At 42.7% G+C, this 24,740-nt stretch overlaps 3 protein-coding genes across 3 annotated transcripts in view; all 3 read right to left on the bottom strand.

Annotated features, from left to right (window-relative positions):
- Window positions 1-1,040: 1,040 nt before the first annotated feature.
- isg15 (ISG15 ubiquitin like modifier) lies at window positions 1,041-2,665 on the bottom strand. Its single transcript, XM_083904824.1, has 2 exons — window positions 2,560-2,665; window positions 1,041-2,018 (listed from the first exon to the last, which is right to left on the bottom strand). The coding sequence occupies exon 2, from the start codon at window positions 2,004-2,006 to the stop codon at window positions 1,515-1,517; it is 492 nt and encodes a 163-aa protein (XP_083760950.1). The 5' UTR covers window positions 2,007-2,018; window positions 2,560-2,665; the 3' UTR covers window positions 1,041-1,514.
- A 536-nt stretch (window positions 2,666-3,201) lies between these two features.
- gatc (glutamyl-tRNA amidotransferase subunit C) lies at window positions 3,202-5,562 on the bottom strand. The gene is made up of 5 exons (XM_083904823.1): window positions 5,214-5,562; window positions 5,084-5,134; window positions 3,680-3,849; window positions 3,505-3,608; window positions 3,202-3,417 (listed from the first exon to the last, which is right to left on the bottom strand). The coding sequence occupies exons 1-5, from the start codon at window positions 5,391-5,393 to the stop codon at window positions 3,356-3,358; spliced, it is 567 nt and encodes a 188-aa protein (XP_083760949.1). The 5' UTR covers window positions 5,394-5,562; the 3' UTR covers window positions 3,202-3,355.
- Window positions 5,563-7,572: 2,010 nt separating this feature from the next.
- sgsm1a (small G protein signaling modulator 1a) overlaps window positions 7,573-24,740 on the bottom strand; it is a gene marked incomplete at both ends in the record, with an annotated part of 28,215 nt that continues 11,047 nt past the window's right edge. The window contains 22 exons of the mRNA XM_083905128.1: window positions 7,573-7,661; window positions 8,316-8,483; window positions 9,026-9,122; window positions 9,222-9,331; window positions 9,467-9,549; window positions 9,712-9,836; window positions 9,925-11,064; window positions 11,125-11,190; window positions 12,585-12,767; window positions 12,871-12,999; window positions 13,422-13,567; window positions 14,288-14,352; window positions 14,807-14,936; window positions 15,462-15,597; window positions 15,969-16,132; window positions 17,294-17,361; window positions 17,903-18,027; window positions 19,226-19,363; window positions 19,885-20,030; window positions 20,888-20,955; window positions 21,056-21,208; window positions 21,467-21,629. Coding sequence (XP_083761254.1) covers window positions 7,573-7,661; window positions 8,316-8,483; window positions 9,026-9,122; window positions 9,222-9,331; window positions 9,467-9,549; window positions 9,712-9,836; window positions 9,925-11,064; window positions 11,125-11,190; window positions 12,585-12,767; window positions 12,871-12,999; window positions 13,422-13,567; window positions 14,288-14,352; window positions 14,807-14,936; window positions 15,462-15,597; window positions 15,969-16,132; window positions 17,294-17,361; window positions 17,903-18,027; window positions 19,226-19,363; window positions 19,885-20,030; window positions 20,888-20,955; window positions 21,056-21,208; window positions 21,467-21,629 — 3,692 coding nt within the window. The remainder of the gene's footprint in view (window positions 7,662-8,315; window positions 8,484-9,025; window positions 9,123-9,221; window positions 9,332-9,466; window positions 9,550-9,711; window positions 9,837-9,924; window positions 11,065-11,124; window positions 11,191-12,584; window positions 12,768-12,870; window positions 13,000-13,421; window positions 13,568-14,287; window positions 14,353-14,806; window positions 14,937-15,461; window positions 15,598-15,968; window positions 16,133-17,293; window positions 17,362-17,902; window positions 18,028-19,225; window positions 19,364-19,884; window positions 20,031-20,887; window positions 20,956-21,055; window positions 21,209-21,466; window positions 21,630-24,740) is intronic.

Below are 24,740 nucleotides of genomic sequence, written 5' to 3'. Positions count from 1 at the left end.
TGTGACAAAGAAACATGTGGCGGAGGATCGTCTCGCCACTCAGATGAAACTGAAATCCGATCTCGCGGCGACGCTGACCCAAGCCCAGAACAACCTGGAAGAGTTTGGTTCCCAGTGGGAGCAGGACAAGTCGCAACTGCGGGAAGAGCACGCCAAGGAGACGTCCGAGCTGAATGCTGCTTTTCTTCACATCAAAGAAGATGGAAGGAAGGAGAGGCTCAAGTGGCAGAGTGAGATGTCCACTCTCCTGGACTCTTTGAACACCAACAACCAAGCTCTGCGAGACACCGAGGAGAAGGCGGAGAAGTTCACGGAGACAATGATGGAGCGAATCGCAAGTTTGGAGAGCACGATTCAGGAGGTGCAGAGCAAACGGGAAAAGAAGGGGTCTGTGAGGACGCGATTGTGCGGCTTCTTGAAAAGAACTGGAGGGAAAAAATCTCACACTCAGCTCTGAGTCTTTTTTTAACCTCAGTTTACAGTTTAGTTTGTTTTTCTTCCAAATTAATACACTTTATCCCCCAACAGTTTCTACACTAAAACTATCGCACTTTAATCAAAAACATGCTGTTCCTGCCACCGCTCGGCTCCAAGTTTCTAGGTTGAAGTCTGGGCAAGTAACACAACTTTGAAACACAGATATCATTTCCCTTCAGTTGTTGCCACAGGAATCCTCTGCCGCAACATTGTCCGCTCTCTTGTGTCATCTTCTGCTTTTCCTCCTGCCCGGCAGCTCCATCTTCATCATCCTTTGTCCAATATAATCACTAATCCCTCGTCTGCACGTGACCAAATCATCTCAACCTTGACTCTCTTACTTTATCTACAAAGCGGAGGAACAAAACGTTGCTCGTGTAGATTGTGTTTTGGTAATGACTCTGAAGGCCACAGGGGGGCGACTTCAATAAGGGGTCGTGTTCATTTTCCAGTCATTTGAAACTGATGTAGTGTTCAAAACATTTTTGTGTAAATAAAAGAAGACAGTGATGAAACTGGGGTATTAATTCAGTTTAATCTACATTTCAATTTTTCATTTTAATTTTAATGCATGAATGAAACACTGAAGGTGTATAAATCAAACTATACCTACTAAAATAAAATATGACCATGCTGTGTGTATATGACAAAGTTGTAGGTTATAGCCAAAACAAATAATAATAAATTACAAGACATAATTACACATTTAGGAATGCATACAGGTCATTTGATCATTATGAGCATCAATGTTTTCCAAATGTTTTCCAACTTTTATTGTATGCATGCTATTTAAAACACAAAAAGGTACAGTATGTAGGACATTGCAACGTCAATCAGTGAGGTTGCTCTTCCCATTCAAGCAAGTAGGAGAACCTACAGTAGGGCTTAAGGTAAGTTTAAAAACATGATGGTCCAACATGGAGAAGACCCAGATCCTGCTATAAATGGAAATCATTTGGAACTTTTAACTTAAAGGCTGGAATGAATGATCTAAATGTTTTGTGGGTGTTGACCCAGTCTCTGGGAATGACGAATGACTAAATCGACGCCACGGTGTCTCCTCTGCCTCCTCTCAGACGCAGCAGCAGGTCAATGGTGCTCAAAGCTTCGACGTGGTAGTCGGACAGCTTCCCTGCAGTCATCTCTTTGCTTTGGAAGACGAGCCTCTGTTGACTCTCCGCCACCCCCTCTCTGCACTGCACCCTGCGCTTGAAGTCGCTCACCGTCTCGTCGGGCGTGATGTCGTAGGTGGTCACCTGGCCCTTCTCGTTCCTCAGGAACACCTGGATGGAGACCGGCTCGGTCACCAGCAGGGACAGCCTGGAGCCGGACTGCAGGCCGTAGGAGCCGATGGTCTTGGTGTCGTCGCTCAGGTCCGTCCTCTGGCCGTTCACGAACACCAGCCTCTGCCTCACGACGGGGACGTGCAGCTTCTCTTCTATGAGCTGCTTCAGGAATCCCACAGTGTGCTGAGGCTGCACAATCAAAGTGTGGGAAGTCCCGTTTAGCATCGTGATGACTATTTCCATGATCGTAGAGCTCTGAAAGAGACAATTCAAATCGTTCAATCCACTAAGCATATGCTGCAGGTATATGATGACATTTTCAGGAAACGTCCCCAATGGGGCCAGGAAGAAGTGATTCAGTTTTGGGCGTGATCTGTAGATGCTATTTTTATGGCCATTTTGTGGGGGGCTGAGCTGCCTTGGCGGAGGTCTGCGCTCTCCGAGTGCTTTTCTAGTTACACAAACAGAGCTGAGAGCTTAGATTCCATGGAGGAAACAACAAAAAATGACTAAAAATCCACTGAAAAGGAGTGAATGAAATAAGAAGAAAATACATATACAATGGTAGAAATACAGTAAATAAATAAAACTGATCAAAATTAGTGGATTTGGCTTAAATAAGAACACATGTAAATTGATGTAGTACAAAACCAGTCAAAAAAACGCCTTAACTTTGCTTTTAATTAACATTTTCTGTTATTCTCAGGTCTAAAATAAGGCTAATGCTGAAAATCTAATTTTAAAAAGTAGGAATAAAACAATTGCAGCTTAAAAAGCCAAGTCAAAACTTTCTTACCTTATGACACTTGAGAGCAAATTCCTGTGGAAAACGTTCCGAGATTTCAGTCGCGAAAATGTCAAAAATGATGTGATGCACTGCAGCAAAAACAGCAGAGGATTGAACCACAGACAAAAGTGGGACCACATCCTTGTTTATATACAAGCTCAGCCTCAGCTGATCTGCACCCTCCCTTTTTCTTCCGTAAGTTTCGTTTTCCCCCTCTCTGCCTGCCTTAGTTAACTTTCGGTTTCCATTCTCTCTAACATGACTCTGCTGTAGTGGAGGATGTTGTTGTCATAGGAGAGACTTTATTATCCTAGTGGGAAGTTTTGCCTTTGTGCAATATAAAAACAGAAAATGCATATACTGAAAAAATACATCTTAAGTAATAAAAATAATCCGCTCATATCTAGGTGCTGAGTTTTAAATGAACAGGGAGACATTATCACCATCTTGAAGGCCATTCACAGTTTTTATAACTCTAATTAGAAGTTTTTCTAGTAATAAAACACTAAAAGTGTTGATACATGATGATGATTGGTATGTTTGACTGCAGTGTAAATGACATAAATAGATTTTAAGGGAGATAACACACTGTTCACTCACCTTTTTCTATGAAATGAGACTGAAACTTAAAATTGACCAGCAGATTTTTATTTTTTTTTCTGCTCCAGGACATGATGAAACAACGTTTACCAAACATGTTTTTGGGCTACAGATGAACAGGAAGTGACTATTTTACATAATGTATTTCTTGGCACTAAGACACATTCATTTACTCATAAATATCAAGGACAAAAATGCATAAATATCAGAACTCTGAGTCTTTCAGGAGGGCAGCCCTCTCTTCTCTCTTTGGTAGAGGAATATTTCCTGTAGAAAAACAAACAAACAATATAATATTGAACATTTAAAGATGTTATAACATTTTGAAAGAAAGGTTTGAGGGTCCGTTCTCACCTGGCGGTGCCACAAAATACTCTTCTACTGTGTTTTTCGACAGGTGAAGCAGTTGTTCGGCACAGTTCCCATCGGTCACCGCATCGTCCCTCAGGTACAACGCCCTGAAATGAACATGTTTAACAGTGTGTTTCGCGCTCGCACACTTCTTATAAGCAAGCTGTAGCCGCCATACCTGTCCTCTAGAACCGAATCCATGGGTTCAACGCCGCTCGTGTCGACAACGTGAAGCTGATCTGCGAAGCGAATGGCTTTCTCCAAACACTCAAGTCCCTGTTTGGTTCGGAAATCCACCAAGGCCAGTCGCTCCAGTTTGTCCACCAGGTCTGCGGGGATTTGCGTTGGCTGTCAAATCAAAGAGGTATAAGACAAACGATGATTATCTGTCACTTAATAATAACAACTCCAAACTGTAAGCAATGTCCAGATAATCAGAAGTCGGAAGCTGGAACACCCCCATGACGTCAGATTTCCAACTCAACAGCAACCTTACAAGGCCCAACATGAGTCAAGTTGTACACATAGTACTGTTCCATGTGTGGACGTTTTCCTACCCTGTTTTTGTCGTAGTGCGTAAAGTGTTGTTGTCGACTACATTTGAGTCCATGTTTCTTCCCCAGTTTCTCAACTGGAACGCTGTTAACTTGGAGGTGACCTCACTCATGCTCCACCATATCTGATATTTGATTATCTGTTTCATTATACATGGACCAGCTCCTCTAATAAGTACACATTTTAAGTGTTAATGTAAATGACCAAGGTCCATGGTTCTCAAACTAATGCTGCGTTCCAGAGCCCATCCAAACCGGTTGGACGTGGGACTTATCCTACCTCCAACGAGAAAAAGTGCACTGGAATGCCTGTCGAAGTGGGACCTCCTACTCGCGAAGTCGGAGCTGATCGACCTACCCCGACTTCACCAAAATGACGTTGGAGAATAATGTCGGCTCCCATGGAGTCACATGAATAGGCTATAAACTTTACTTTTTTGCATGTAGAGTTGTTTTAGACACAGCCATTTTATCACATCTTGTTTTTCATGTTATGGCGTGAAATTATGTCGTCGTTGTTATCCGTTATAGCATGAAGATACGTAGGGCTACGGTAAAAGTAGCCCTACTTTTACGTTATCGATATGTATCGCTTTTACATATACGGCTTGCTTGTTTATGTAAGTAGACTGAATTGCTGACAGTCAAAATGCCTCTTCAAACATAAATCTAAAGCGCCGCGATGATCGTCCATGTTTTCTAACATTCGACTTCAATTGCTGGCACGCTTTGAAGTAGGAGCTAGTACAATTCAGGTAGGATATATGTCCCACATCCCATTTGTTTGGATGGGCTCTGGAACAGCAAAAGCCAGACCTGATGACGTCATGGTTCTCCCTCTCTGCTTGACGTTGCTGCCATGTGATTGGTTGATTAGATATTACGTTACAGAGCGGTTGAACAGGTGTACCTAATAAAGTGGCTGTGAGTAAACAACGCGACTAACGTTAACGCCAGGTGTGGCGTGACGTCACAATCACACAGCCAGGACTGGAGGAGGAGGAGGAGGAGGAGGAGGAGGGCATTACCGGGGGAAGTTGGTGTTCCGGTACTGGCTCCCACGTCGCCACCCCAGGTACCTGCAGCAAAGACGAGGTAACAACAAGACTTAGTACGTGTGTACGCGTCACTTCCACCACTAAAACAACAGATTCTGACCTTAGAATTGTGGGGTGACGAGCAGAACAGACGCGTTACGTTAATGACGCGGCTCTGGAGGAACCTTCTCCTCGTGAAGTTGAAGTGTCCTTCGCTTATAAGCAGGTCAAAAGAAGACCTGACACTTTTCAATAACAAGCTACGACATGCTGCCGCAGCGCCGAGGCTAAACACCGACATTTCCCACCACAGTTACACAAAAACAGCAGAGTTTCACATGTGCAGATACGGGTGCTACATTTTCTTCTTCTTTATTAGCAACCCGGTAAAGTTAAGTTTAATTTATCTACTCGTGACTGAAGCTAACGACCTGTGGTGGCTAACTCACGTAGCTAGCTCACGTAGCTAACTAAAGCGAGATGACGGACTCCAACGTACTTCCGCCTTCGCGTCAGTGCCAGTTCACAACCGCAGCGAAGTACGTTTTGTGTTGGATATAAGGCTGTTTTCACAATCATCCATTGACTATTTTCTCGATTAATCCAGGACTTATTTGGTCCGTAAAATTTTTGTTCAGTGCGTGCCAAACCTAGACATTTTGAATGTCTTGTTTTGTCCCAAAATTAAAAAAGAAGAAGAAAATATTTACAAAATATAAACTGAAAAATAAGAATGCTTGCTTTAATTAATGAAAAATCACTCAAACCGATTATCAGAATAGTTGACGAATTATTTATTAATAAATCATTAATAGGTTCATCACAGCCCTAGTTGGATATATATATATATTTTTATTTATTGACGGCCCCTTAGTGGATCTTGCATCCATCTAACCTGAAGCTAACTTCACTGCTCCTATCACTACACATGCATCATAATTATGTGTTCGAACCTGTTGGATATTTAATACCTTTGACCAAATCCAGTAAAATTCACACTGTGTTTTTGGAAAAATAATAATCATTCCATTTTTATTTTTTTATTATAAGAACATATAACCCATATACATATATAATTAACTCTCAGTATAGAATTTGACTCTGTAACAATACATATGTTGAGCTGGCCACAAAATAAAAAAATATTGGCTACAAACAAGGCAGCATCTGGAAGAAAAAAAAAAAGAATTAAAGTATAAATGAATTAATTAATAAATAAATAAATTAGCCAATAAATTTTACAATGGATTTGTTTCCTACAGCAGTTAGCATTCACGTCAGGGAAAAGAACACCAATATTAAATGTATTTCACTTCACCACATTCAGGAAAGAACACGTCGTAATGAATCACACAAGCAGTAACATCGGTAACTGAGAACAAAATTACAACTAATTTCAGGGGTTTAAAAGCATACTATTTTATCTGTCATACTTTACCTTTAGTTTTCTTGTTTGCTCTTGCCTTGAAGAACCAGAATAACGTGTGTGGAACAACAAAACTTTTCATTTGATTTCCATGACTATCACCTGATCGCACAGTATGTGATCCAACTATCGATCTAGTCGTACTCGAACTGAAATAAACTTTTGATAACAGGCGCCAGACAATACAAAATAAACGGTCAGTAAACTCTCTGACCAGACATCCCTAAGTCACTTAGATAATCAGGTTATGATTCAACAGCTGATAACACAATATAATCTTCATCATTTAACAACACATTTTTTTCTCTTAGCACAGTACAATTCACACATGACAAATTAAGACATACTATTTGGTAGACAAGGCAGCTCAAGAGCATTAAAACACCTTTTGGATGCTAAAAATCACTGGCATGGTGCTGAAAGCTGGATTATTATGAACGCAACATGAGATCTGGGGTCATCTGTGAGAGTTGATTTAATTTAATTTGAGGGGGAGTTCACTTCAAAAAAATAAGTTCCTGTTTATGTTCTTAGAATGTAACTTGCTGATATATTTAATCTTGTAGGCTTTGATTATTAAAATAATTGATATAAACTATTATCACAACATAGTATTTCTCATAAATATAAGTCTCTGGTTGAATTCGGCTCTGCATTGTTTTTGGTTTTGAAATATGCAACGAAAAATCTTCATCTTCATCTGAAAATATTAAGTGCACTCGGACCAAGATCAACACTTGGGGGGCGAAGTTTGACAAAAATAATTAGAAATGAAACTTTTTTTTTTCCTATTACATTTGTTTTCACTTGAACATACTGACAAATATTAAGCATAATATTCTCAGACACCTGTTGACAACACATTTAACAAAGTGGTTATGGTCAATAAGGCTCATAGCAGCAAACTGTGATTGTAAAAGGCTTTGTGTGATGTGTGTGTGAGTGTGTGTGTGTCGGAGTTGGTGCAAGCAGATGTTCTGGATTTTAACTCTTGTGCTGCTACAGCCGGTCCTTCCGCTTTGTTTGGACGAACAAAAGAAGAGGAACGGCGCCATCACTTGTTCTCGATCAGCATCTGCACCTTGCACACCAGATCTCTGGCCTGGGTCAAAATCTGCTTCATGTTGTGATGCTCTGCCATTTCTGCAAGACAAGAAGAAGAATTAGAATAATAATAAACAGCCTGACTTCTTCTGAGATTAAAATCTGAATTCTGTAATTTTTTTCTCAGCATTCTGAGATTTAAGTCAATTCATATGTTGCCCTAATCCTCTTCTGTACATTCAAATTTAAAGGTGCCATATGTAAGAATGTGGCCAAAAAACGGTTACTACATTCAAATTCAAAATACCAAGGTCTTTTAGGTTTCGTTTTCTGACGTAACTGGCAACCCGTGGTTGCTCGGCAGCTGAGACTCTACTGGTGGCGCCACATGCCAAAGCATGATTTCAAAACATAAACATGATTTGCAGTCTGTAAAATATTTTTTTTAATGCAAATATTTTGTCTGTACTGTTGTTGTTGGTGAGTTCAGTTTGTTATATGAACATTATTCCTGAGTCTCTGTGACATATTAGGAGGATTTTATGACCATTTGCTTTAGATTTATTACATAATGCACCTTTAAGATCAAAATATGAAATCAGATGGAGGCACAAAATGGTGGCCCCCACAAGGCGAGGCCCTTGTGTCCAGTACATGGAAGGCTTATGCTAAGGCAGCAAAAAAGCAATTATACACTCCTTTAAACTTGCTTATACACACTGACTGGACCGTGACCAAAAATGTCTGCTTCACCGTTAAAGAACTTGATGATATCCGTGAAGTCCATGTTGTTCTCCAGGATGATGTCCCTGTAGATCTCCACCAGCGCCAGGGCAATGAAGAGGACAAAGTGGCTGGAGGACACGTACTTCGCCGCCCAGATTGTTTCCCAGACTGAAAACACGTCCTCGTATACCAGCTCTGGAAGACAAAGAACAAAACGGGCTACAAGAAAAGCAAGTGAGGAAAGTTAACAGATAATAGGCATGTGCAGTATGAGTAGCATCTGTTGTCTACTGCTTTATCCGCCACTTGAGGGTCACAGGGTCACCTGACAGGCGGGGTACACCCTGGACAGGTCACCAGTCCATCGCAGGGCCAACATATAAAGACAAACCACTCACATCTACAGTGGCTTCACTGTGTCCAATTAACCTCTGCATGTTTTTGGACTTTTGAGGAGAAACTGGAGAAAATGCAAACTAGCAACCGCCTTGCTGCGAGTCAACAGTGCTCTTCTGTAGTTCTACCTTTTTATTTTTAAATATGCCAATTATTTCATCAGTGACTCCCTGAAACCGCTTTCCCAAAGATTATAAAGGACAAATCCTTCCAGAGTTTTAAATAACTGCAGGAGCCGTTAACAAGCGGGTGAGAGATTTGGCATTTTATCCAACTTAAAGGAGTGTGTGCCAATTAGAGGAAGAGGAGACAAAGTCTTCTGATCTGTATCCCCAATTTACCTCGCTTGAAGTCGAGGAGAAACCAGCGGTAGCAGAAGTAGAAGTGGGTGTAGTCTCCGTTTTGGTGCATTAGCTCAAACAGCTCAGAATCCAGGATCTACAGATTGAGGTGTAAAATACATGATGTAAATAATGCATGGATTTTTTGATTGGATGTTTGCTTGACTGCTACTGTGTGTGTTCACTGTTGTCTTACCTGGATTAGGGACCGCATGTTGGCAAAGTGAGTGTCCATGGCTCCTCCATGTGGGAAGTTTTGATTCATTCTCTTCATGAGCTCAGTGAAGCAGCTGAAGGCCATGGCCTCTGAAAGAAGGAAGCAGAGAGAGAGAAGACGGTGAGTGGGAGAACACTCCTAAAATGTTTTTTATCAATAACTAAAGATACACCGCATGTCAAGAGAGGATGGAAAATGTGAAGTGAATCAGTGTGTTGGGTCACCGTCGTCCAGAATGACGAGAAGTGGAGCCAGCAGATCACACATGCCCTGTACGTATCCGATGTCGAGGTGCCTCCAGATATAGCTGTGAACGAACCAAGACAAAGAGGTGAACTTCAATGTTGCTATTTGTGAATCTGAGTCATTTCTACGCAGGTAAGTCTTACTTTTATGTCTGTAAATTGTTTATATAATACAGTTTCTCTGGCATTTAAATAGAAACGTTTGTTGTCCTTAAGTGTTTTACCTGCACATGATGTTGCGCAGCTTTTCTAGGTTTGCAGGAGTGAAGTACCAGTAGTTCCTGTCGCAGCGTTGGACGTCTTTCTCGATGCGGTGCAGATTTAACGTGTACAAGTCCAACAGCTCTTGCTAGAACAAGGAACACAACAATCTTATAATACATCTGATTTACATGAATGTCTGTGAATCTGATTTTAAATAAATAATGTGAGCATACAGAGAAGCCACTCCCAGCAGTTTGTAGAGAGGCCCCTCCATTTTGGGGCTCAACAGATCCAGGCAGATCGTCAAAGTGAGGGTACAGGCTCTCCATCTCCGGCTCCTCAGACAGCATGGACTCGGTGCCCTCTGGACTGGGCTTTTCCCGCTCCTCCCTCTGCCTGTGTTCCTCAAAGGAAGATGGGGTTTCGCAGCGGCCCTTTCTGCTCCAAGGCACCATGGATACTTTGGCTTTGGGGATTTCTTCCATCTCTATGGCTGAAGGAGACTCGTCCGATTCGGTCATGACGTAAGCCTCCTCTTTCTGAGAAGCGCGGCAGGCTCCTCTTGCTCGGGCGGCGTCTGAGAAAAGGTTTGTGTCCAGCGGCGCCACAGGATGCTGGATGATTTTCTCTTTCCCCTCTGCTGAGTCACTCACTTGTACCACTTTGTGGAGACTTGGCTCCACAGGTTCTCCCCTGGCTGGCGTAGCAGCTGCTGATGCTATCGCAGCATCCTGATTGGATTCAACTCCTACAGTTTCTCCTGACTCTAAAGATCTTTTAATGTCTGTATCCAGGCCTTTATCCTCGATCTTGGTTTTATTTACATTCTGATTTTCCTGGGTTTCATCTAGCAAACGTGTCTCTTTGTTGGCCATCACCTGCTTGTCTTCCAGCGGTTGAATCATTTCATCATCTACCACCTCAGTCTTGGTATCTTCTGCCGTTTTGGTTACATCAAATGCGTTTCTCTCCTCCTCCTCCTCTTTGTCTTTCACTTCATCTTTCTCCTGACTGAGCTTTTCCTCTACAACACCTTCACCCTCTGGCTCGGCAGCTTTGACCGTGCCCTGTGACGTCTGAGCACCCGCTGCGGATCTCAGTGACGCATCAGGTGCAGCGGCGTCCTCTGTGCTGAGCGAACCATCAGAAAGGCCAGAGGTGACGGAGAAGTTGCGGGACGAGGGGTGTCCGGAGTCGGGAGAGCACGTTCCGTTCTGCAGGGCTCCGTTGGGCATCTTTGGCACCTGTTTGGCCTCTTCCGTCTTGGGCTCTGTCTCAATCTGGTCCACCTCCTCTACGGACTCAAACACCTGAAAGAACAAGCCAAAAGGTAGCAGGCTACTCCGGGGGAAGGGCTGGGAGGATGTGAAGAAGTGTAGTAAGATATAATGGTTTCAAAAGATGGTGCATGAGCAAAGACACATTTTATTTACCTGTGTGCTGCTGCTGGAGTTGCTGTGCAGATGAGCAAGACTCTGCCTGTCTGAGCTCTGGGAGGAGTGGGACTAATAAGTAATAAAATATATTCAGTGGTTATAGTTTATAATATAACATTATGTTATTGATTAATAGTCTTACTGTGCCTTATATGTAAGAAACAGTTGATAGATATTTAGTCTTATACATGTGAAGTTGCAGAAGGAGAAAGCAGAAGAGGCTGAGAGGTGCTGACCCCGTGCAGATCTGGTGTTACATGTTCTGAGTGATCCAATCGCAAAGTGGACAGCTCTGGGTACAGGTGTGAATGTACCAGAGATAGCTTCAGGAGGTGCCACTTCTGGCAATGATAGAGGATTTGATCTGGCCCAAACAAAATGGATAATGGATCCATGGATAAAATGCCAAATACACAGTGCTCTTGGCAATTTATGTGGGCCACTGTTGTGTGGCGAGATGTAGCCATGCTTTGGGCCCAGATCTGACAAACGGGAGCCCCATGTGCCATCTTTTCACAGGCCAGATGAGTGTCGCGTATTGGCAGAGTCTGGGCTACCTGGGGGAGGATGCACTCGAGTCTAATTTCTCTCAGTTCTCAGTGTTTTCTATACACTAAAATATACATAAACTCAGTTAAACTTATTTCATGCCCTTTATTACTCCACTAGACACTGATATCAGGTCCACCTGGATTGCGTTAGATTCCTCAGGGAAGAGACAACTGACCTGAAAATGGTTAGTAGGCCAAAATGGAAGTGAAAGCAGAGTTACTGTCAAATTTTAGAAATCCTCGCCTGAAAGCCTCAAAGACGGTGATCCTAGGTAGTGTAGGCGTGTATTTACGTCACTAGTCACATTGGCAGAGAAATAATATCTGATCTGTCCACTTGGACTGCAGACGCAAAGGCACACGTCTGCTTGATATCCCATTTATTACCCACATACAGGCCTGAAACTGATCCGAAGATATCTGAATTCATGTGCTGCCATGTGTCATATATCTGATTTGTGCCACATGGGAGGGGAAGAAAAAAAAAATCAAATTGAGGCAGTGGAACTGTATATTTGCATATGGAGTAGGGAAGTGAAATCGCATTCCAGGTGGTTAGAGAAGATGCATTCAAATGTCAGGCGTGGACTGTCCATTTGTGATTGATTCTTTTTCTTAGAATCTTCAAGTAGTAAGTGAAATAAGGGGGCTTTTAAAAAAAAAAAAAGTTATAATATTGTCAATATCCAGGCTTATGTGTATATACTGTACCTACCACCAACACAAACCCTACAATAGTTCTGCTATACTGGCCTTTCATCAATATATATGTATATGTACATATACTGCTTGTCTATGCTTCTTCCTTCTCTCTTAAATTTGATTCACAACACGTCAACATAAAGCCCTCTTTTAATCTGTGAATTATCATTCCAGTGCGACTGTCGGCGCGTGCTCCTGCTGTACCTCGTTGCTCACAGTGGAGTCGTGATGGATCATCTTCTGACTGGAACTGTCCGTGCTCGCCACAGAGGAGCATTTCGCCAAGGCTGCGGCGTGCTGCTCCTTCTCCCGCTGGCGAACAATCTCCTCGCAGCTGAGCCACTCGTGCATGGTCTGCTGGTAGCACACTCGGACCCGATCATCCACCTGGAGTGAAAGGTGAAAGGTGAGGAGTCAGGGGGGGTGAGTGGTTCGGGGTGGAAAAAATGCTTTGGAAGCAAAAACCTGAAATGTGGAAAAAACGACAAACCTCCTTCCTCTCAGTTTCTGACATTCCAAATTGGTAATGACCGAGCAGGAAAGGCCACACCTCTTTGCGCAGAGAGGGCTCCACGCCGCCAAAGTAGACCAGGCGAAGCAGCTCCTGTTCCTCGTACGACTGAGTAAACAAAACACTTCAGTCACTTTATCCTCGAGGGGAAGATGGAGCAATCATTGAAAAGTAATTATGATAAAGAAGATTTTCATCTTCATATATATATAAAATAATTAGTAATAACTACTTAGTCAAACATGACTCCAGGTAAATTTGACTCATAAAACTAATTAAACCAGTGTGTCTGCTGTCCATATAAACAGTAGATGTGGACTCTGGGACAGATGGAGCCATTAGATGTGTCTCATGCACACACTGTTGTGAGACTGATGGTGTGAGCCGCATGATTAGCAGATGATGAATATGGATGAGACAGAAGAGTTGGCAAAGCCAGGCTACAAGTGGACGTGTGTGTGTGTGTGTATGTGTGTTTGTTTTTCCAGTGTTTGTGTGTGTGTGTGGGCGTGAGATCAGGGGATGCTTACTCTGCAGTCCTGGAGGAACGTCTGCCACACTTCTGCGGTGAGCCCTTTGTAAGCATCGCACGGAGCGTCGGGCGACACGATGGCGTGATTGACGAGGGCCGAGAGATGTGTACGCACAGTGGAGAGGTGACGGCAGTACGCCAACCCTAGTTCAACAACACGGGGAATTAAGTTATGCATCTGAAGAAGCTAGAGATAAAGGAAATGCATACTAATATTTAAAAGGTCCAGTGTGAAATTGAATATACTAGCCATACTATGAATATCAGATCTTATTTATGAAATAAGAAGAATAAACTTTTTATATCTACTTGGTTTACAGTTAGCCATCCAGCCAATTGGAGCATGTAAGAAAGAAAACAACCATTTTTGTCTCACTCCACTGGCTGCCCGTGCCTTTTAGAGTTCATTTTAAGTCTTTCATTTGTTTTTAAATCTTTAAATGTCATCCCTATCTTGTGCCTTTACTGTCCCGTTTTTAAAATGTATCTTAAAACCCGGTAAGAGACATTGATTACTAACAGTTTTTATTGTACGGTTATTTTTTTTTATCTGTGATGTTTTTATATTTTTCTAGAGATATTTCATTGTTTGTTTTTAGGTGTTTCTATATTTCTATATTGTATTTATCCCTGGTGTACAGCACTTTGTTTCTGCTGCTCTTATTTTATTATATAGTGCTGGATTGGATTGGATCTTGACATCCCTTCCCCTTTTGTGAAAGCCACTGCAGTTCCCCGACACGCTTAGAAAAGGAACGAGTGGAGTCCTCCGTTTCTTACAATCTGCACTTTGACCATTAGATGTCACTGTTTCTCATACACTGGACCTTCATGTGAATGCAAAAAAAAATCATTATTACATACAGCCATAGAATGCCCGAGAGATGATCTGATACTTCATGTTGTCGCAGAGCAGCTTCAGAGGAGCCCTGCAAGGAAGATGCAGCACATTTTACTGATGAAACGAGAGAAAAATACACAACTCTATTCTAAAAAGGTCATTAACAATACATGGAGTGCATATTTATAGCGTCTAGTTTTTTAATTGTGTCCTGACTATATGAAATATATCTAGAGTTTATTATTACACCGCTGTGGCTAACCTTTCTGAAATGTTAACACCTTTTTATCTGTCTGGCTTATCACCTCGTTTTCCTCAACACATTCTCATGGCAGCGATGTAAATGTCACATAATTGTCCTGTGGGTAATTGCTCTGTTCTTGCTTCTTTGCTCGTTTTCTCCCTTTTTACTGTTGAGAAGGTATGGCGTGGCACTGAGGGATGGTGAAAGTGAGAGGCTGTGTCTTTATCAAGGTCCCCCCCCCCCCCCCGTCAAGATCCGTCTCGGTGTGTTTCTAACTAGGAGTGTGTTTATCGCTCACCTCTCATGGTTACACCCCCTGGGTGTCACGCCGTCAGAGAAGCTCCCCTGAGAACAAGAGGAACACGACGACTTCCTGAGAGTGGGATGCCACATCGTAGCTCCCTGATCCATCAAGTCTGGAGGTGGCACTGCAGAACAAAGAAAAGAAACTAGCGTTATCGTCTTGAATTATGCCAAGATCAGACATGCACACAATATTTGGAAGTGTGACGCCACCATCTCCAATTACTTAATTACATGGAGAATTAATTGGTTAATTTGATCAGTCGTTTGTATCTCCATGGCTACCGAGTCGGTGAAGAAAGGCGTGACACAAGGGAGTGAGCAGGGGAATTTAATAAGGAGACACATCGATAAACTTTGCCAGAGGTGCTAGAGAGGCCACAGGTGGTTATTAGACAAAGGGAATTTAGGCAAAGGCAAGCTGACAGACGGACAGATAAGCCGTAAGATGTGACAGTGTTACAGCTGCCTCCTATGAGTGAGGGGGATTCTTCAGGACAGCTGCAGGACCTCTGCGGGTCAACAAGCATCCCTGCTGCGGAGGAGCACTGTCCAGGACGAGTTACAGTCACTGTAACAAACAACATCTTCGTAAACATAATCCCGAAAAAGGCCCACGGGAGCCACTCGTGTTGATTCGCTTAACTCACCAAACTCTGATTGGCTGTTTGGAAAGAGGATGCGGAAGACGTAGTCTGTGGCCTCGTCCTCCTCCTTATCTGAAACCGAGTCCGAGGAGCCCGATCCCTGAGGAACCCTGTTCCGCAGCTTAGGAAACACCTTTCCCTGCACGGAGAGAATATTAATCTAATTAAACTCATGCCAACAAGAATAAAAATTGCTAAACCATTAGAGCCCAGCTAAGCCGTCCGTGTGCATTAAAGATGATGAGCGTCTGTGTGCTTAAGCTCATTAATAGTGCCTGAGCGAGTGTGGGTGGATTCTTTATTTAGTGTAGCTGTAGATAACCGTGTAATTAAAGCGTTCATCCACTAAAGTGTACACTTTCTGTGTGGCGGTGCAGAGAGAAAACCCTAAGCCACGATTCATCAGTATCACTCTCACCAAATGTGCAGTGCAAATATGTTTAAACAAAAATGTATTGATTTATTTATTGTTCTGGATCTGAATCCATAGCAAAGACCTCCCGCGCTGACCTTTCCCCTCTGGGACCAGAGCGGCGGGTCCAGCTGGCCGTGAGGAAGGAGGCCGTTCTCCAGGCAGGAGAGGAACTGGAGCAGATGGCCTCCTCTGGGGAAGCGAATTGGAGGTCGTTGAATTCCGTCCTGACTGACCAACACCACCGTCCCTCCACTGTCCACTGCACAGGATTAACAGGAAGGTCACGCTTTTATCAGGTATATTCAGTGAGCATCACAACCTCTTAAGTCGTACACACAATAAAAGTGTTGGGGTGTCATGAAAGAGGATTTTCACTGAACTAATGCTGCAACTTATACAAACATTTGAATCTCTCTAATCTGGTACATCATTAAAAATTGACCTCAGTGTAGTTGCATTAACGCACTTTTTTTATGACACCAAAATGACATGGGGAAAGGGATTGTGCTTGTAACCAGAAGGTTTCTTATTTAAATTCTGGGAAGGCCTCATTGCTCCCATGTGTTGCCCACTGCTCCTGCCTCCAGCTTGTGTGTAATAAGGATGGGTTAAAGTCACAATCATTAATTGTGCAAAAATAAGTAATTCTCATTCTAAAAGCACCTGAAAAGCCACTGTTTTTCTGATGCTACACCATAGATGGCAAATCTGCCGACTCAATTTATGCGAGACTATCACAGCAAAGTCTCTCTGACGAGATTTGGTGCAGAGGAAACAGGAATTTGCATATGGTAAAAGACCGGTCCAAGTATTTTATTACTCAATATCATAACTTTTATAAATTAAGATTGAGAGATTGGTTGAAATTTTCGCAGCCCTAGTTAATAACATCAATATTTTATGCATAATAACTATCTGCATCTCATACACACCCTGCAAGAAAAACTCATCATCAAAATCATTTAATCACTTAAATTAAAAAAAGCTGAGCATTATTGAGCTAACTTTATAACCACTGGAGAATAAAACTGCTTTCTTTGGCCTTTTAGTTCCCTGGCATTTCATTTTTGTCTCTGGATTACATCAAAAAAAAGTATTTGTGCTGAAAAAGCAACAAACATCACTGACACTTTAATAACTTTTTTGACTTCAGGAACTTCACTGAATGGAAAATGAATATAACATATGTGACGCTCTGCCTAAATGACTCAGGGGAGGCTTTCAGGGGAAATTGTGTCCTTTTCAGAGAAGCCGAGCTCCAATTAGCTCCCTCTGTAATGCGAACCATGAATATATTCATGATGGAATTTTGTTAGACAGAGGCACAGTTGCATGAAAAGACGGGAATAATATAATCAGTCATTGAAGTTGTGCGTGAAATATTAATTTCAAGACTTTTCAGGGATTGCCGTGGACCCACCTTGTTGATGACAGTGCAGGTACACGATCTCCTCTAGAGGGATTGTCATAGCGTAGTCCCAGTACACACTGGAAAACAAAATACAGGAACAGTCCGTAAAAATGACAACCTCTTACTCAACGGTAACATTCGAATCCATCAGCATGAATAAAGATTTCAAGGACCATTCATTTCACGGCTAATGAAGAAAGCATTGGAGAGCATGCATACAGATTATGCAGGCGCAGAGCTGCAGTGAGTAATCAATTTTTTTCTCTTTTGGAGAGAGGATCCAGGCGCACACACACCACACAAAGGAACATAACATGGTTTGCTAGGGTTGAGAGATGTCTGACAGCGTCTCAGTCAATAAACCATCTGGGCGACTGCTGGTGAGCTCAAAATAAGCCTCATCAGATCAGCAGCACTTACTCTGAATACACAGAGCCACACACACACAGAAAGAAACACTGTATTATTCAGCAACATCACAGTGCTAGACAAACCTCTTAGAGGATGCACATATTCTCCTTGCTTTGAGATGGATTATTGTTATCAAATGCAGACAGAACTGCAGGCAGACACAATCACAGCAATCACAATCCATTTGTGGCCCGGGCGATTTTGCACCTGCGTTCGTAGTCCAGGTCGCTGACGGAGCCGTTCATGAGCTGATTGGGCGTCCACTTCAGGGTCATGATGTCAGCGGTTTGGTGCAGGGAGAGGTAACCCGGTATGGCCTCCATGTCGTCCCGCTGAAACAACCGGCAGGATGGATGATTTTCATTCAATGCAAGAGCAGCGTAGATAAAGTAGTTGTGCAGATGAAAGAGAAAAAAAATCAAGAGAAAAGGAATGTTGCTATTTTAGGGCAGCATGGTGTTATCTGGTATATGTAATGTTGAAAGTATTCTTTTGTTTTTTGACATAAATTATAGTTGGTATGCGAAATGTCTGAGGCAGATAGGTTAAAGTGAAATAGTTGGTGAGCAATACATTTATTCTTTTAATAACAGGATTTTTGGTCAATTTGACCAAATAGATGTATCCAAAGGTAAATAGTCTGTATATATGTGTACACTCTTAGAAATAAGGGTTCCAAAAGGGTTCTTCTACAAGGGCTGAGGTTCTACCTGGAACCATTTGCTTCTGAAAAACCCTTGGTTCCAGTAAGAACCATTTTGATCCAGAGAACCCTTTAAACCCCCGTTCATGAATAAAGGGTTATAAAAGGGTTCTTGGTGTGGAGCCCTCCAAAAGGGTTCTCCTATGAGGACAAGCCGAAGAACCTTATATGGTTCTACTTGGCACTTTTAGGTACATGTATTATGTACAGGCTAGTGGTGCTGGGAATCAAACCCACAGCCTTCAAGTTGAAAGACTATAGAAAATATATAGCAATGTTGTCAGTCTTCTTACAACAGACATTTGAATATAAACAAATGGATGCTACATTCAAGCCATTGTCACATGACTTCAAACACTACTGATTAACTCTATCTGTTTTTCTTCAGGTGTGCTGGAGACACGGCCGAGCAAGCAGCTGCATCTCTTCTTAAACCAACTTCCTGCCAGATTGTGGTCCAAACTTCACCTGCCAGCCCTGACTCTTGAATCTGCCTTCACATCCATAAGGTGAGTCAAGATCACTTTTGCACCTCTAACCACTCTGTTCGGTGTCTGCATTCAGTGTTCACTAGTTTTAGTCTCTGTGTTGCTTGTTTAGATCATTGTGTCACCTAGCAACATGTCCGTGCTGCACACAGGAAGTGATTTGTTTTATAACATTGCGCTAGTAAAGCAAGTCTGCTGCCAAGTTTCAGTCATGTCTTAGCCATGTCTGATAGTATTGCTTGACACAACCTGATTTCAGATGAAGAGATGTTATGCAGCACAGCTTTTAATTGAGATACTGTTCATAGCTACACGATGACGTATTAAAGAATCGTTTACCGGTTGTACGAGCACGTTGTTTTTGCCGAACAGCAGAGTCGCCCTGTTGTTTTGATGCAGCGATTCCACATATTCACGAGCTGACGGCGAGGGGGAAGGGCGCTCGTCTATGCTGCTGCTGGAGTTCCGTTTCTGGATCTGACACACAATACATCATATCAGATAACCAACATCATAAAAACCCCCACGTGCTGAACTAATGAACCATCTATGGAGAATGAATCACAGCTGGCCACTCATAGGGCAGCCATTTTACATTAATTAAACCAACAAATTAACGATTATTCATCACATGCCCCACTGCGTCCTTGCCTTTCACTTGTAGTAGTACCGCCAGTAATGCTTTCTGTGGAAATACCCATGTGAACACTAATCACTGTATAACTGTACTGTCAGGAGTACTTCAGTATTTTAAGATGTTCCCAGCTGACACTGCTACTTTTACAGATAACCTGAAGACTCAGAAATGTGATAGTCTCGGATACACTCTGTTCTCTTCATGCGTCTTTACTCAGGACACAATGTGCTTCACCCTAATGCCACAATCTGAGCAGGAAAGACGCAGGAGAACGAATAACCACCGGTTAGATGCACGATTAAAACTCTAAAAACAAACTATCTTAAAAACCTGTTTGGTGAAGAACTAAATTGTTACTTACACAAAGCGCAGGCCTTTTAGTGGGAGAATCCTGCCTGCAGAAGCCACCGTGGATGCGATGTCTTTGCACCAACTCGTCGGCAGACGGGTCAGTCCAGAAGTGGTCGGCCGTCTTCATCTTCGTGTACTCCAGAGCACAGGGTCCAACTGTGAAGGACAAAGGACAACAGTCGGAAACGGCAGACACCGGCTGAACAATGATCAGGATGTGATTACTTAAACACCAGCCGTGTAATTTCCGCTGCTCGGGGTCTCGCAAATCTGAACGATAACAAAAGTTTGATGATGTCCGGAAAGCAGTGTGGAATCATGGAGATTTAACTCCAGCAGCAGAACGGGCAGCAAACAGTAATGAGTGGTTGCGATATCCGTTAGTGCTTGGGGTTTTTGGTTGTCTTCTTTAAAAAAAAAACACAATCAATCCTGAATTGATTTTGACACAGACCTGGTTGGGAACCATGGATTTATGGCATAAATATATGAAGAAAGTGACATAGCTCACTGTACCTTCTTCCCCCTGCATTATTAGCTCTTTAAATCTCTACTCCTCGTCACACAGGTTAGACAGTAGTGTCATTTACGATGAATAATAGTTCAATATGTGTTTGCGAGAGCCTTCAGAGCTGAACTTAAATTGTTTCCCTCTTCATCCTGAGACATAGAGCTTAAATACACTGATTCTGGGTCCTGCAAACCAGCAGGATTTCTGGAACACTGAGACCCACATTGGTGAGCAGTGACGCTCCTGGCTTGGCCTAAGAGTTTGCTTCATGACATTTTTATTGCTATTGAGTTTCAGTCTTCATCTCCCTCAAGAGTGGCAGTTAACTGCAATTAATTCTACGTTACAGGCAGAACTGATCATGTGCGTAAATTAGAAGACAACAGAGGAATGAATAATCATTATTTATACAATTCTACTTCTTAGGAGTACAGTGTTCTTGCAACAGACTTTTTCCAAAACGCAGCATCGCACAAATACTTAAGAAGTCAAACATAAATACCTAACAAAGAGGCAAGGATATGTCCATCCACAGGGTCCATGAGAAAAGCCTCTTTCTCATAGTATTTACTGGAAGACAAATAGGAATAGGGTGAATTTTGAGAGGACATAGAGTTCTCGTCACACGACAGCTGGGTGACACATTTTCACCGGCTTCTTTTCAACTTACCCGCTGTTCTCCACCAGGTAGAGGACGATCTTGTCCAGCACCTTCTCGAACAGAGCCGTGCGGATCCACAGGTTCTTGACTCCCTGTGGGGCGAGGCTGGGCAGTCGGGGCATTTTGCGATAGCTGTCCTGACTCTGTAAACTCTGACTCCGTCTGCAGAGGGAAAGAGTTTGTTTAATTTAAGACCCACAAGTAGAACTGCAAGCGTTTCAACCTAACTGGCATCAATGATTCATCATTCATGAGGGATTATCAGCCTGAATTATTTACAAAGCGTTTTAAAAATGAGAAATATTCCTTCACATAAAGCGAGAGAGCCATTTGTTTGTAGTGCTTTCGCCCCGGTGCAATTGAACCAGCTTTGATTAAAAGCTTTTGAAGTCCGCTGTGATGTGTGGGCGTCCCCCTCACTTTGTCTCCATGATCTGCTCGTGCTCCTGGGCCTTCCTGCACAGCTCCTCCGCGGGGGCAAAGCTTTTCCCCACCTTCGTGAAGAGCGCCGCTATCTTGTTGCTACGCAGAAAGCCGGCTGCTCGTCGCTTCAGGCCGTGCAGAACGCAGGCCTCCACTGCAGCTGTTTGGAGACAAACGCACAAGTTTAGGAAAAAGACAACAAGACATTTGCCCAACCTGTCATTCATACAGGAATTATTGTATCAGCGTTATCTTTATATTTAACTTATTTATTAGCATTCAATTGGAGTTGTGTGTCTGTTTTGGTCTCCACCACCAAAACCAGCTCTTAATACTAAACAGTTTCAGCATGTAGAGACAAAACAAGACCAGGGAGCGTTTTCATTACAGAGCGATTTCACATGTTCATACATGGATTTCACAGGATTCCTGCGTTGATTTGGTTGAGGTTTAATGTATTAAGATAATATACGAGTAAAATCTGGCAATTGTCGTAGCTGGTTTCTACTTGCACTGTACATAATAACCCCTTCAATTAAGTCACGCCTTCATATCATTATTTTCGCATCAGCTATGTTTATTCAATAAGCCGATGACACAGATTTGCAGAAAAACACAGACCCCTCTGCTCTCTCCTCTCTCTCTCGTCTCCAGGCCTACGTGGCAGGGCCCTGGAGCTGTGTTGACATTTGAGTTCTCTTTCAGGATTAATCCTGTGGCTCTTCTCTGTTCACATGGGGTCAGGGGGAAGGTTGGGGTTGCCATGGCAACCCCTGTTGATGGAGAGAACGAGCTCTGGGAGAGATGAGCCGAGGGAGGGATGGAGGGAGGGAGGGCTGGCGCGACAAACGGCATCACAATATCTGTCTTTCCATCATCGTTACTCCTTCGCAACACTGTGGCCCCGTCTCCGTCCTGTCGCCCTGTTAACCCGTCACTGCTCTCTACTACCATACACACACACACACACACTGTTTGCAGGGTTTTATACTAAAGAGTCATCATCTTTCACATTTTGTTTTTCAAAGAAAATAGATCTGTATCATCTTTTAGTGCCTTTTCTTCTCCATTTTCCTACATTTGGCTGCTTTCTGTGCTGCTTCCCCCCCCCCCCGATGCACCTCAATGTGCAAGAGCAAGAGGCTAAATGTCACGACAAAGGCTACTATTAAAAGGTCTCCAGATATAATTCACCCTCATTATCACCACTAGCTCGTCTTAAATGGTCCAAAATGATGCAAAGGAAGCAGATCCCAGATCAGTTCACTTTTAAAGACGCTTGGTCAATACTCAGAGATACAGATAACGAACAAATAACATCAAAATCTGCATTGGAAAAATAGTTTGTCTCCTTGTATGGATTAAAAAAAATGTACGAGACATTGGCTGGAGAGGCTCACATTAAAGACCATCAACATAATTTAATGATTTATCAATCACAAACAGCAGCAGCAAAATGTTCTGTGCAGAAAATACTCATTATATCTGTGGCATCAGTCCCTTTTGTGCAGTCCCTCCTGGTAAAAAAAACAGCCAACACACTAAATTGCCTCTAATCACCCTGTATCTGTGGCAACTGAGTGCATTAACACAAAGCCACAGTCGCACAAAGCTGACCAACACTAGCAAAAGGCACCGTCAAAGTGGACGTGGAGTCGCTCTGAAAGGATTAATCAATACATCAATATGTTACTGATTATTCGGAGATCCCTTTTGTTTTGTTTTTTTAAATAATTGAATGCTTCAAAAGTCCAAATATATATGATTCATATCTTTAATGTCTTTATCAAGCTCATGAATCTACTATTATGATATTCAAATTGTATAAATTGGTTCAGGGCTACAGTATTTGTCCATGGAAGGAGAATAGTTTTGACCTGATTGATTGTAAGACGTGAGGACGAGTAGAGTAAGGAGTGAAAACGCAGTTAAAGAAAATGGTCAGATCTTCTAACTTCATTACGTCATGCAACACCCGGAATCAAAACTATGCTATTTTAGCCGAAAGCCATGCTGTTCAAATGTATATTAGCATTTAACAGGTAACTCTTCTCTTTACTCATAAAAACGTGATGATGGTTGGTAGCTGTTGTGCCCTGGGAAGCCAAAAACAAGCTAAAAAGTGTGTGGGGGGGGGGGAACATTTACCAGATCATCAAAGATCCCGAGAGGCAACACGGTTGAATTACTGCCATTAAAAAAAAAAACATTAAGAGCGAGCACAGAGGACGAAGCCATGGGAACCCACAGGCAACAAATTCCACTTGTGTAGTGATCACTCCATATCAGGCCCAGAAGCCACCGCTTAGTGACTTTAATATCTGGCTTTATTGCGACGTCTAAGCGTTTTCCGTATTAGGGCGAGGTGAAGTTGATGAGAAACTTCTGGAATAATGATCTGCTGCTGCCGTTTCTAAAAAGCATCGTACAGTACACGGACACAGACGAAGCTTTTTCCATGGCGGCGGTAAACATTAAGAGTGTACGTGGGGTCTGGAGCTCTTTCCGTCGCTTCACAACAACTGAATCCGAACAGTGGGCCAAATGATTCTCTTTACGGCGTGTTCTCGTTTCTCATTTGCTCTGCCTGGGCAGCTTATCAAAGTATCCAGCATGGTGGAGGCTAATTGGTCCCTGGTGAGCTGCCCGAGCTCATCTCCCCTCCTCCTCCTCCTCCTCCTCCTCCTCCACTCACTCTCATGTCTGAACAGACCACAGCTGAAAAGAGGAAGCAACAATAGCCACTATAGGGATCACAGCAGCAGAAGTCAGGTGGTGGAGGACGCTGACTGTCGACACAACAGAGCGATGAGGAGAGGGTCGTCCACTGAGATGTATGATGGTTGTTGAGGAAGGACTAGTATCTCGATACGTGTTCTCTTAATGACTCTCCATGAGAAAAATACAAACTATATTGTTGATTAGAGGGGCGGAACTGAACATCCATCACCCCACAGTTTAGCTCTACATCATCAACATCAGTTAGTTTGGATTATATGAAGAGACTGGAGGATTTAAGACCACGTACATCCAACAGAAGATCTGTGTGGTTGGTTCTCCAGGATGTCTAGAGCAAACCTACCTGCCCAGTTCCTCGTATTCACACAAAATATAGTTATGATTTAGATTTTTCATCTATTAACCATAAACCTTAACACTAACCTAAGCCCAATTCCAACTCTAACCCTAAAACCAACTCTTAACCCTTAAAAAGTCCATTTAAGGGTTGATATAATGAGAGGACCCTATGGTTTGGAGGGTTTTTTTGGTC

The sequence above is a fragment of the Microchirus variegatus genome (assembly GCF_963457635.1).
Source record: "Microchirus variegatus genome assembly, chromosome: 18".
NCBI classification, from domain to species: Eukaryota; Metazoa; Chordata; class Actinopteri; order Pleuronectiformes; family Soleidae; genus Microchirus; species Microchirus variegatus.
This window is presented reverse-complemented; position numbering and strand designations above follow the sequence as displayed.

Bases quoted from the DNA above. Each gene is read 5' to 3' on its own strand.
- isg15 (XM_083904824.1), bottom strand. From the start codon at position 2,006: ATGGAAATAGTCATCACGATGCTAAACGGGACTTCCCACACTTTGATT.
- gatc (XM_083904823.1), bottom strand. From the start codon at position 5,393: ATGTCGGTGTTTAGCCTCGGCGCTGCGGCAGCATGTCGTAGCTTGTTA. The intron at 3,609-3,679 runs GTATGGCGGCTA...TGTTCATTTCAG, and splicing joins GATTCGGTTCTAGAGGACAG to GGCGTTGTACCTGAGGGACG. The intron at 3,418-3,504 runs GTGAGAACGGAC...GTTTTTCTACAG, and splicing joins GTATTTTGTGGCACCGCCAG to GAAATATTCCTCTACCAAAG.